The sequence below is a fragment of the Engystomops pustulosus genome, chromosome 5, assembly GCF_040894005.1.
Source record: "Engystomops pustulosus chromosome 5, aEngPut4.maternal, whole genome shotgun sequence".
NCBI lineage: Eukaryota > Metazoa > Chordata > Amphibia > Anura > Leptodactylidae > Engystomops > Engystomops pustulosus.
Window position 1 is genome coordinate 180150307 of NC_092415.1, and position 13831 is coordinate 180164137.

A 13831-nucleotide genomic window follows, 5' to 3' on the forward strand; every position below is an offset into this window, starting at 1 on the left:
TATTCCAGTGTATACATAGTATACATGATCACATATTCCAGTGTATATAGCATATATACACTGCAATATGTGATCATATATAATATGTAACAGTCTCTGTCCTGTTAATGGGGGATAACAAGCCTGTCGGTGAGGGTCCAACCACTGTTAACTCCCCAACAGGACTGCAGATCCCCAAAGAACAGGGTCCTATTCTCACTGATGGGTTAGGTGGAAGGACAAGCGTGCATCCTGCGGTTACATTCAATTCTTTGGGATAGACGGAAATAATCACATAGTGCTGGGCCATCTCCCACCTCTCCAATGGACAGTGAATAGAGCAGCAAGGTGCGCGCCTTGGCTGCTGCTTCACCCCATTAGTAAGAACGGGATTCTCGCTCCCTGGATTGCTAGGGGTCCAGTTCTTGCGATCAGTAGAGATCACAGCAGTGGGATCCTCGCCAATCAGGATAGGGGGCAGTTTATATACTTGGAGACAATACCTTTAAAACCAGGGGTACAAAGTGCTATTACTGTACATACAAGACTGGATTTGCAGGTTTTGTAATTCAATCAGTTCATCGTGTACACCAAGAAAGCTCCCCATATACACACTAAAGATGTTCAGAAACACTTAGCTGGTGAGTGTATGTCCACATACAGTGGAAAACAAAATGAAATAGCAGACTAGACGACTACACAATTTTATCCTGCTGGCTACTGTAGGAATAATACGCCTAGGGCTACTTTCACCCAAACTCATGCTACACCGGGGAAAGGCTCCAGGCCAAGCACACGTAGAGCTGAAGAGGCGGCGCGATGAGCGCTGCGAGGAGTGGTACGGGAAGAGATAGAACGAGCTCCATCTTTTTCCTGGTGACAGCTTGGTATGGAAAGGGAAGCGCTGTTACTGGAAGAAAGCTGCCATGTTTTTTTCAGCCTTCAGACAAACTCTTTAGGATGAAAATGTAGGCTAGCATTACATGTAGCTACGTCTGGTGCAGCAGTCCAGGCCCATGTGCAGGTACAAGCTGGATTACTTACATAAGCAATGAATAGGCTATGGTGCTGTACAGTGCTGGGGTCCTGGGGCTTGGAACGCAACCTACAAATAGTCCCTAAAACCCATTACAGAGGGGCACGATATAGAGAAATAAGCCTCTATACGTTACACAAGTCAGGAACAAAACTTTAATTTAAAAAAATAAAAATAATAAAAAATAAATAAATAAACTTGCCCCCCCCCCCCCCCCCCAGGACAACATTTTGCCACATGTGAAACATATCCAAGGGGTCAAAACAAGAATATTTTCTATGCATTTTTTTAAAAAAAAAAACCTTAAAAAAAAATTTAAACAAACAACTACAAGAATCATAGAAGAAATCTAATCTTCAAGACGTTACCTTTTTGAGCCCAGCAAATCCTTCGGACTCCAGGAAGAAAAATGCAAACGGCATCAAAACAAAGAGACATAAGTTGGAAAAAAGTGAAACAAGATTCCATAAACCTGAAATTGAAAGAAAAAAAAAAAATTATAGATATTTGCTGGATTTAAAAGGGTTGAAAACGAAAAGCTCTGCTGTGAACGCATCTCATTCTCTGGTTATAATGTATAACAAAATGAGTGTAGCATTTGGATAATAACAGTAGAACAAAAGGGATCAGGTAGATGTATTTGAACAGGTCTGATGAAAGGTAAAACTGTTGCTAGACTCCGGTATTACCGTAGATTATTCTGTTCTTACCAGATGTAGCATTAACGCCTGTATAAGCATCATAGACACCTGTACAGGCAGTTTTACTCCTCATTTATCACACTGACAACCTGATCCTGTACTGTGACATGGGGGCTGATAGAATCAGGGCTGTGGAGTTGATGAGCATTTGATGAGTCAAAGTCCTCATATAGTAGATCGATTGACTCCACAAACAAACATATAATAAATTATAAAAAAAAATTATGAAATGTTTATGGATTTAGACCAGGGCTGAACAACAAACACTGTCACTGTGCTCCACTTTAAGTGGCATTTTACTGCCTACTCTTCTCCTCCCTGCACCGCACCTCCGCGCTTCCTCTCTCCTCCATGTACTGCTCTGCTCCGTGTCCTGTGTTGGATGTATGCGGCGACATCAGGACCTGGAGCAGAGCTGCGCCAGGAGCAGGAGAGGCCCCGAGAGCAGTACAGTACAGCTGACAGGTACTTACCACTTGGAGGTGGAGTCAAAAGTAGGCAAATTGCTTACCAACTCCACAACCCTGGATGTAATCAGCATCCCCAAATGCAGAGCTGAGGGGGTAAGAGGCATGCAGGGACAATGCAATAGTCTGGTGTGGAGGTGCAGAAAGTAAAAGGGAGCGCTCCCGCTACTTGCAGAAGACGCTGCCATTCTTATTGTAGCGCCAAACGCTGCTATATGTGGCAGCATTCACTAACACTGCATTGCAAACTGTGTCTGATGAATGTCCGCTACTGGGATCGAAATAACAAAATTTTTTGTTATCTGTATTCTTTAATAAAATTAGTGTAATAGAGTGGGCTTGGAATTACAAAAACCTAAAAAAAAAGTAGTTACAACATATAAAAATAGGATTTAAAGCAATAATACATATCAAGGGGTGATGACAAAGACAACCATGTAAGACACAAGCCATGGAGGTGCCGCCCTTTTCTGGTGTTTGTATTTTGCCCCCTTCTCCTCTCGGTTCACTTATTTGCTTTGAGGCACTTTTTGCACTTTAGATTCAAGGTTCGTACTTTGTTCCCCCCATGAGAAATGTATTATTGTTTTAGATCCTATTTTTCTATGTAGTGACCAATTATTTAGGGGCAGAATCAACTCTTGGGGAGCCACCTTTATCCCTGCTGTTTTAATTTGTTCCACCACATATATGTTTTTTCAGCAAAACCACTCAGCGCAGGGATTAACCAAGATATGATCCTGCATCAGTGTTGCTACAGCATTCTCAGGGTATGTTTGCTTCATAATGCATCAAATCAAATGGTAGGTTTCCTTTAAAATGTCATGTTTCTCCAAAGCTTAAAATACTTGTCAAATTGGCAACTTTTGCTTCTAACAGCTGTGGGCCCCAAAGCAAACATCATACCAAAGTAAAAACCTAAAAGTTTATCACTTTAATGAAAGGCATCATAAAATCCTGGGTGTAGACTTGTAAGAATAGTTCATGATCTTTACAAGTCATCTGCCCACCTATTACATTTATATACAGTAATGTATATAGATTTCCCATCCTCTTCTCTCTACTTCATGAATACATAAACTGCAACAAGCTTGTGGCCAATGTTGACATGTTGATGTACAATATACTAAATGACAGAACACTTATAACCTCCGCACAAGGATCACTTTTATTTGGGTGAAGGTCAAATGAAAAAACTTTCATGATGTGTGATCGCCATCTACTGGATACATTAGGCACAACAGTGCAAAGAACATTGGGCAAAATGTTTGAGTGAATGGAAAAACCCATTTAGTTTAATGCAAATGTATGTAATATATATATATATATATACACACATACACACACACAGTGCACTTCAATGATCTTATTCAATAATAAACACAAGAAGTTTGGGATATTTGGCTATTAGGTGAAACAGATAGAATAGATATAAAACTGTAAGAGATCACACTGTAGTAATATTATATAATGAGTAGGACATTAGTGTAAAAGCAAGCGATTGTGATTTCCTCATCACTAGAAATTTATTGAGACAAAAGCCAACACCAGCAGCCCCACAGAAACGTCTATTTTTTTCTATGACTTGTCATGTGGCCTCAAGCATCAATTACAACTTGAACACAAAATCTCCTGGTGGTCCCAAACAGGACAGCTTCTTCAACTGGGCATGGTGGGTGACGGCCCAGGGGTGCAAACCAGTGGAGGAAACTGGGTGAGCCAGAAAAAAAAAAATAAAAAAAATTAAAATTACTCACCTTCTGGCGCTCCCTGCAGTTGTTCTGCTGGCTTTAGCAGTAGCGCAACTCAGCTCTGTGCAGTAGAGCCCACAGAGCTGCATCGCTGTGCTGGGGGCAATGCGCTGGGGCTACCTATAAGCTGGGGGCAGTGCGCTGGGGCTACCTATAAGCTGGGGTTGGCTTTCTGTATATGTGCGCAGACATATACAGAAAGCCAACTACTGGAAACACCCTACTGTACGCTACTTCAGGTCATCCTACGCACATTAAAACTAATCTCCCTAAGGGGAGTTTATCAGGACTAGAAGGATCTTTTCTTCCATGGAGAAATACATGGAAGCTTCAAAAGAAAGTATACAACGTCTACAAATGAGAGGATACAATACATATCAATTACAAAAAACTGCTGTTTCTATCTCTCAGAAAGATGGAACTCAATTATTGCGCAAAGTGCCTCAAAAACATACAGGAAGAAATAATATAGAAAACACTAATGCTCCACTTGTCATCTCCGGTACATAGGCTGCACCATACAGAAATTCAAAAACAGCATAGCGGAACCTGTATCGGGAGCTTCGTCTTTTTTTACACAACCCTTCTTCTGGACTTGCCAATAAAAACTTATCCGGAGCCTCGAGACATTTCAAGGGAGTTTTTATGCAGCAACATGCAGGTTATCCCCATTGAAAGGGTTTTCAAACCTAAGAGGGGAGGAGATTGGAGCCAAATGGTGCATGCTAGAGCAGCCTATTGGATCCTGACCCTAGAGCAGTGATGGCTAACCTATGGCACGGGTGCCAGAGGTGGCACTCAGAGCCCTTTCTGTGGGCACTCAGGCCATCACCAGAGATGACTCCAGGTATCTTCCTGCAGTCCCAGACAGCCCAGGACTTGCTGTGCACAGAGCTATTTTTGAAGTGACAACGCTACCTGGGACTATTTTCTGCTTTATTGGTGTCCTCAGGGGCTGGTATCAATGAAAACTGTGACAGAGAAGGGAATATAAATCACAAATTACATTTCTGTGTTGGCACTTTGCGATAAATAAGTGGGTCTTTGTTGTAGTTTGGGCACTCGGCCTCTAAAAGGTTTGCCATCACTGCCCTAGAGACTTGTATCCCTAAAGGTTTAAAATACCGTAATGACTCAATGTATATTTTCTGAATAACCTTTATCCTTTATTCTGATATATTCTTTTTTCGTTTTTTTTTTTTTTTTTTTTTTTTTTTTTTAATACTATGCAGTATTTATAGATCAAACACCTCATCATGTGATCCATTTTGTGGGTGTGACTTTTGTTACACGTGTCATTTCCGGTCTATCAAGTTATATAGATACGATTAAGGATCCTTGCAGGATTCAAAACGCGTCAGATTGTCCATCTTCGTTATGCCCGTTACACGTTTTTAAAGTTTTTGGAATAAATAAAATGTTTATCTACTTTCAGCATGAGGCCCCTCACTGCTGGATGTATCCGTAGTATTTTGCGATGTTCTGACTGCCCCCGACTTTTTGTCCGTGCAGTGGAGAGAAACTGAACAATCAGTCTCTCTCTAACTTTTTTTTATTTTTCTATATTATTGTTGGCAGCACGCTGGGACAGCCTGTATGCTGGGGGCGGCGCGTATGCTGGGAGGGATTTCTATTATGTTTTTAAGCTGCCCTTGTGAATATTCATTGTTTGGAATCTTACGTTTTCTCCCTATGGTTACCAGTGCGTATGTGATCATTAATATGTATACAGATGTATCATCACATATATATTTAATAGAGAAGGCACAGTATGTAGCTAATACATAGGGCACACTATATCTAATAAAGGGAGGAAAGTATTTAAATACAGTCGGCATAGGATCTATTTGTATAACACAGTACACAATATAAATTAAAATGGGGGACTGTATGAATTTATTCATTAAGGGGGTAGTTTAAACATGTATATTGAAGGTTCTGTACATATAAAAAATAATTTGGGATACTGTATATAGAGACCAGGAAGAGGTTATATTGCTGTCTGTATGAAGTACTGTACTTTTGTACAGGCAGTCCCAAGGTTATGCACTAGATAGGGTCTGTAGGGTTGTCCTTATGTTGAATTTGTATGTAAGTCGGAACTGTATATTTTATAATTGTAACCCCAGCCAAATTTTTTTTGGTCTCTGTGACAATTGGATTTTTAAAAATGTTGCATTGTCATAAGAACCAGGAATAACACTAAAGCTTCATTACAGACACCAGTGATAACTGTTACAGCTGATTATTGTAGCCTGGGGCTAAAGTACAGTAAATTAGCAACATTCAGAGGTCCGTTTGTAACTAGGGCTCGTCTGCAAGTCGGGTTTTCTTAAGTAGGGGACCGTCTCTATTGGACTAATTTCGGGGGAGGAACCATGACTAAGCTAACTTAGTGGGATAGAGCGACATACACTATAATCCATACATAAATGCATGTCAAAAATTTGTAATATGTGGTGGACTGTTTAAGCAACAAATCTGGGCGCATATAATCTGGGTGTATATATTTTAATAACCGCGGGGGATTTTCTGAGATTACCTAAAAACTGCCCTGATCACAAGTCACTTATTTTCTTTTCTTGAAGGGCAACCCCAGGGTCTTCCCATAGGTTTTCAAGTCTGGACGAAGTCATATTAGGTCTCCAAGGAGCAGTTGACCTCAATCAGCCGATTGTCATCAATGAAGATGTAATTCGGCCCAATGACTGGATTAATGATGTCATATAAGTAGTATGGGCTTGTCACTGGACCAGTGTAACCAGCACCAGATGACAACAGAAGTTGTTGTACAGCGCTCTCCTTGATGATCCAAGATAATTGGTGGCCTCATGACTGCTCAGTGTGAATCGGTTTTCATCAAGCCTCTCCCAGCATAGATGCTCTATGGCCCATGTACGACACCTATGCCTGTGATGTGACACTTGGTGTCTCTCATGGATAAAACACCTGTTGTGGATTTTGCACTTAGAGAACAAGTTGTGCAAAAAGTAATGAAACTTTGGACAGCAAGACACACGCATTTAAGTTTTGTGAGTAAATCTTCTCAGAAAAAAAAAAAAAAGTGCTGCATTTACTTTTAATAAAATGTATCATCTATACAACAATTGAGCTTCATATCCCTATAATTTATAAGGCTACCCTCACACAAACGCGTGCAGGTCTCAGGCCACAAACAACAGGCGACGTCATTGGCACGTGAGCACCACTAACAAACCGAGGACAATAATAAAACATAGGGCAAGCCGCAAACTGGGGCAGGAATAGGACCTGGTTTGAGTTTTTCGCCACGGGCAGTCAGCTCAGTGGAAACAACAGCCCAATGCACAAGTCCATAGAAGAGACTGGGGGATGTGTGTTAGCCATAGGAACAATGGCTACTACACATCCAAAATCAACGGCCGTATGGGTAGCCAAAGGCTCCTTGCACACCACACCGTGACCAGATGCCATAGGAGTTAATGGGGACCAATATCCGGAACGGTTTGGCCGTATATCGGTCCCATGCACATTCCGGATATCCTCCAAACTGAGGTAAAAAGAGGTACCAAAACTAGGATCCTATGGTCAAGGAAAGAAATGTCTTTAGTGGAAAACCCCTTTAAACATCTGCACCAACGGTAGTAGGCTTCATAAGCATGAGCACTGACTGTAAATCTGTGCTAGCTATGGTTATAAAAGAAATGGCACACATTCCCATTTGTGGTTGTGGTCGGTCATTTTCTGCGGTCACTGACGACATTTGTGCGGCAAACACTGAATAATGCATCCGGAGAATGCACAAAATCTGTGATGACGTATACTGACCATGTATCAGAGAGCCGTTCAGCCACTGGATGTAGTAGCTTTTGGGGAATGACAAGAGGATCTCATTGCTGATGATCGAGAAGGGAAGTAGTAACACTGCTCCAGCCGAAACGGCTAGTGTGAATGTACTCAGGAACAGCCTAGGAGGGAAACACAATCACAGTTACTAAGCAGGACTGTGGTTACTGTGAATAGAACACATAGCATCACTGCGCTCCTGAGATGGACCATACTCCACATGGAAACAAGATTCCACAAGGAACCTGCAGTTGTACAATTATAGTAGCAAAAAAAAAAAAAAAAAGTTAATAATAATAAATATAGAGACTCCTAATCTTACAATGAGAATAAAAGGCAATATATCCCATTACAGTAACATGCCTTCTACCATTAGTTGATTCTGAATTGATACCAATTCAGACAAATGTGTTTCTATGCGCTCGTACACATGGCTGTGGTTTCAAAAGCCCCCTGTAGGCAGCGACCACCCAATCTGCAAACTGTAGAGCAGGTCCTAATCTTGCTAGTAGAGACTTTTCTATGGTCATCGGCCCCCAGTCGGACTTCACAGGCCAAAAACACACAGGTAGATTTTATTTTTTAACCCCTTAACGCTGAAGCCACTTTTCACCTTCCTGACGCGGGCCATTTTTTTCAAATCTGCCCTGTGTCACTACAAGTGGTCATAACTTCGGAACGCTTTAACATATCCAAGTGATTTTGAAATTGTTTTCTTGTGACACATTGTACTTCATGTTAGTTACAAAATTTTGGTGGTATGTTTTGCATTTATTTATGAGAAAATCAGATATTTGGTGAAAATTTGGAAAAATTCTCAATTTTCGAAATTCAAAATGTTCTACTTTTTCCACACATGAGTCATAACCGCAAAAAAACGTAATAACTAACATTCACCGAATGTCTACTTTATACCTCCGTGTTTTTTATACATACTATCATTTTTGTAAGCTGTTATGGGGCTTTGAACGTTAGGTGCGATTTTTCACATTTTCATAAAAAAAGCAAGATTCTGCTATTGAGGGACCTGCTCAGGTTTCAAGTCACTTTGAGAGGCTTAAATAAAAGTAAAACCCCATAAATTACCCCATTATAGAAACTACACCCCTCAACGTACGTAAAACAACTTTTATGAAGTTTGTTAACCATTTAATTGGTTTACAGGGGTTAAAACAAAATCGGATGCAATACCAAAACGCTCCACAAAATTTGATACCCAATCCCTCCCGTGTATAACAATCCCCCATATGTGGTGGTAACCTGCTGTATGGGCACACGCCAGGGCATGGAAGGGAAGCTGCGCCATTCAGAACAGATTATGCATTGTCACTTTATAATGGCTATACAATTTTATTTTTTTTGGGCAATTTGGACATATAAGGGCTTATTTTTTGCGACATGAGATGCACTTTACAAATATTTCATTTTAGTGGGTCTGTAGCTTTTTGATGAGATTTTATTAACTCTTTAATGTATGGAGGAAAAGAAAAATTGTCAATTTTTTTTTTGTTATATATTTTGGGGGTCGTACCGTACACTAAAAATACTATAATATTTTTATTCTCTAGATCACTACGATTACGGCGATACCTCATTTATATCGTTTTTTATATATTTTACAGGAAAAAAACTAATATAAAGAAAATCTCATTTGTTTTTGCATCGCCATCTTTTCGGAGATATGACTTTAATATTTTTTGGTTGATAGAGCTAGTTTAGGGCTTATTTTTTACGTGTTGAGTTGTCCTTTTCAGTGGTACCATTTTGGTGCACATAACTTTTTTTTTATCACTTTTTGGAACATTTTTGTGAAGGGATTTTATGAAAATGTACATTTTTGGTGAGTTTTTTGCGTTTTGTTTTTACGGCGTTCACCGTACGGGTCCAATAATGTTTCTGAGTTATTGTACGGAATGTTACGGACGCGGCGATACCAAATATGTGGGGTATTTTTGTGATTTTCAGGTTTTTTCACTTTATTAGATGTGTATAGGGAATGTTTGTGTTTAGGGGACTTTAACTTTATTTAATTAATTCTTTTTATTCAAAAGTGTGTTATTAGTGTTTTTTACTCTTTTTCTTTACTTTTACAGGTTGGCTTGAACAAGTGATCCACTGATCACTTGTTCAAGCAATTCTTCAGCTAATACAGTGTAATACAGATGTATTACACTGTATTATGTGACACACTGAGCATGCTGCGCATGCTCAAGTGTGTCACAGCTGGGTCCTGCCAGAAGGCAGGACCCGGCTCCCGGAAGGAGGATCGCACAGCCCAGGGCACTGGCAGTCTCGGGGCTGCGATCGGAGCAGCGGACCCCCCCGGTAAGCGCCGCGGGGGGGGGGTCCGATTCCACCTAAATGCCCCTGACACGCCTGTTAGAGGCAGGTGTCGGCTATAATATATAGCCGACACCCGCAGCTTCTGGCGCCGCCTCTGTTCAGGAGCCGGCGCCAGAAGCTTGACGTACTATTACTGCATTTTGCGGGAACGCACCTCCCGCCATGCAGTAATAGTACGTCAAATGTCGGGAAAGGGTTAAAAGGAGTGTTTGTATTGGGGGCTCTCAAATTTTGTGTGCATTCAAAGCCCACAAAAACAAAAAAAAAAAAAAAAAAAAGCAGATCCATGATCCCCAGTTAGCATCCTGTGAATTCACACAAAATTGTGAGAGCCCCCATTTAAAAAAGTCAATGCAAGATTTTATAGTTTTAAAGTTCTCTCTTGTTGTTGCTATAACATAAAGCGACGAAGCAAATGTCACTACAAGAAACTTCCCGTAAAGTTGTGAAATTGCAAACACAACCAATTGCAAGATACCAGGATACTCGTCCCCTAAATATTCAAAGTAAAAAAAAAAAAATACATACGAAACTCGATTGACGGTGACGTCTTCATCCTCTTGTTCATCTGTAAGATAAAATTACATTTATATAAAATATTAAAATTTTTGCTACATTGCATTTTAAAAGGAGGCATCCGAAAAGAAGTTTTGAAAACTTGGATGGCAAATGACACAGTAAGCATGATTTATATAGAATTTTCATAGCTTTTCGTATTGTGGCTGGGTATCACACTACACTTAAAATTTTTGCCAATATTATTGCCACCATCAATCACCGTCTTACTACACAATGTAGGTGTGTAGGACATATCCCCCCCGCCCCCATGTTCTTAGTTAATTATGGGCAATATTGGTAGTTCAGTCCATCTTTCGGTGAACTACGGTACTTATCACGCGTTCTAATGTAAATGCACAATGTTTTTCTGAAAACACGAACCAATGTGCTGCCTGCATGCGATTACACATGACTATTGCAAGATGTATACATACTGTGTAAAACGTCTTAATATTATGCAATAAAATCTTTTGTTGAACCAAATTGCAACAATTCAATCCTTCATTTATTTCTAGGAGGAATAACAGAGGAACCGCACAGCACTGAATGCTAAAAAATAAAATCACAGAATTGTTATTTTAAGAAAACAAAACAGAGGACAGGCAAGTCCACTCTTAGTCCTCATGCATATGACTGCTGTTTTTGGGACGGGTGATACCCACTGATTCGATGGCTAGCACACTGACCCGGTATGCGAGTGTGTGTTTGTGCAGTCCTTGGCACGTGAGTGGACCTGACATGCAGATGACACAGGGGTCCGCTGTTTATGGCCTGTGATATGCACATTATCGTGTACACGAGGGAGTAGTTGGAATTGGATAAGAGAATTAAACTCTGAGAAGTGGTCAGTCATCTAGCTCTACATTTAGCAAATAACACCAAATACATCCACAAATATAAAATGTCAAGTAATGCCAGAAGCAGAAAAACCAATCAGTAATTTCATGCCACATCTAATTATAGCTCTGCTCCCATGAGGTAACATACAGGCCTTAGATTTTTCCACCATGCTGTCCTCATGCAAGTTGTGTGACCACGTGGGGGTAAAGGGACTCAGTCACCAGACTTTCCTTGTTGCCCCCTCAGATAGGATATTAAATGTGAAATTGTGAAAACTCACCCATTAACCTCCAAAGTCAGGTAAAAATTAGTAGAAAAGAGTCAGATTTGCCTGAGATAAGTCAAGCTAAGAGGCTGCAGAAGCAAGGGCAACTCAAGACATCCCTTTCTTCAGTTCTACATTAACTTCAATATGACACAAAAAATGTAGGTAAAGAGGACCTGTCACCATGAAATACAGCACAGGGAGCTGCGTACTAAAGTAAGCAGCTCCTAGTGCCACAGCATATGCCGCAGGGTTACAATGTTAGTGTTATCGGAAACCTCCGATAACGCTCACACTGCACATTACAAACACCGCCTCTTCGCCAGACCGCCCCTCCCACTCCATAGGCCGGCAGTGACTGACGCGCGTCATGCGGCAGTCACCACCCCTTATCCCACCCCCTCATGAATACACCGGACCGGTTTGAGAGCGGTCCGGCGTTTGTAATGTACAGCGCAGCAGTGTAAGTGCGGCGTTTGTTTTAGCACTAGATCAGTGATGGCGAACCTTTTAGAGACCGGGTGCCCAATTTACAACCAAGACCCACTTATTTATCGCAAAGTGCCAACACAGAAATGTAATTTGTGATTTATGCTCCCTTCTCTGTCACAGCTTTCATTCATATCAGCACCCTGAGGACACCAATAAAGCAGAAATAGGAGAAATTTGGATGATCGTTGTAACTTCTCTCCGGGGTTCCATAAACAGGAAGAATTGTCAGGGCCAGAGCAGTAGCTACAATGATAATCCAGATCTGTCCACACCTTCCCACTCCTCCAGTAGTCCCAGGTAGAGCTGTCACTTTAAAATAGTTCTGTGTACAGCCACTCTTGGGTGGTCTGGGACTGCAGGAAGATACCGGGAGTCCTCTCTGGTGATGGCCTGAGTGCCCACAGAAAGGGCTCGGAGTGCCACCTCTGGCACCCATACCATAGGTTCGCCACCACTGCAGTAAGAGCTGCTTACTTTAGTAAGGAGTTCCTAGTGCAGTTTTTGAGGATGACAGGTCCTCTTTAACAATCTCATCTTTCAGATTGCATTTGTCCTGTGATCCACAGAGCCAGAGATAAGGGCAGTTAAAGAAATTGACAAGAACTGGATTTTTATATGCAGCTCACATTTCCAACTAGGTCTTTACCCGCCTTTATCTCAGATTCAGTAGATCACAAAACCACAAGCCGAACTGAAAGACGAGATCTGTATCTTTAATTTGGCATAAGAGCATGTTTTGCTGTACTTCAGAACTGAAGCTGGGGAAGGGGGGGGGGGCATGTGAAGGGATCTTCCCTTACAGCATATAAACTTGACTCATCCGAGGCAAAATATGACTCTTCTTTACCAATTTTCATATGACTTTGGAGGAGATTTTTTATAGGCAGGTGAGAATTCACATACAACAGCGAAATCTAGAAAGGGCATTTTCTTCCCTACCTGACAAAGTAGTATTTTAACATGGCAAAAACGGGGTCCCTTTAAGTGGGAAGGGGCATGACAAATTTTTTACCAAATATAAGGTAAGTTTTATCCGAAACCTAGGCAGCCACCTCACTAACACAGATGCTTCCAAATCAATACAGGGCACATTATTCCTGTGGAAATCACTTACCTGCTTTCCTTTTGTATCTTTTGATGATGAAATAAGACACGATATATAATATGGCAAACAAAAGGAAGCAAATCTGAAGGAAAAAGCAGAAAACACAAATTTCAATATACATAGAATAGACAAAAGTTACTTTTCGTACTTTTACTACTACGCGTAGTAATAAAATTATTTTGGCTAACAAAATCTAGACACATTACAAAAAACAAAAGGGTAACCAAGATTTGATAAAGGAGAAGATAAAATAGTGATCATCCTGTAAAAAAAAAAAAAAAAAAAAGTTACCAGATATTTGTCTCCAGACATTTGTAATTTTTTTTACTTTTAAATAAACCAATGGTCAGACTTTATTATAATTGTGACTGATCATAAAAGGCGCACAAACTAGAGAGAAACAAGGATCCTGAGAACACAACTGTAGTCACTTAACGCACCACTAGAGGGCACCATGATAGAGAATAAG

The 13831-nt window shown here is 40.7% G+C and overlaps 1 protein-coding gene across 1 annotated transcript in view; it reads right to left on the minus strand.

Moving 5' to 3' along the window:
- LMBR1 (limb development membrane protein 1) overlaps positions 1-13831 on the minus strand; it is an 86215-nt gene that overhangs the window by 57102 nt on the left and 15282 nt on the right. Inside the window, exons 2-5 of the mRNA XM_072153955.1 lie at positions 13372-13444; positions 10631-10670; positions 7742-7881; positions 1384-1487 (exon numbers count right to left, since the gene is read on the minus strand). Of these exons, the coding sequence (XP_072010056.1) occupies positions 1384-1487; positions 7742-7881; positions 10631-10670; positions 13372-13444 (357 nt within the window). The remainder of the gene's footprint in view (positions 1-1383; positions 1488-7741; positions 7882-10630; positions 10671-13371; positions 13445-13831) is intronic.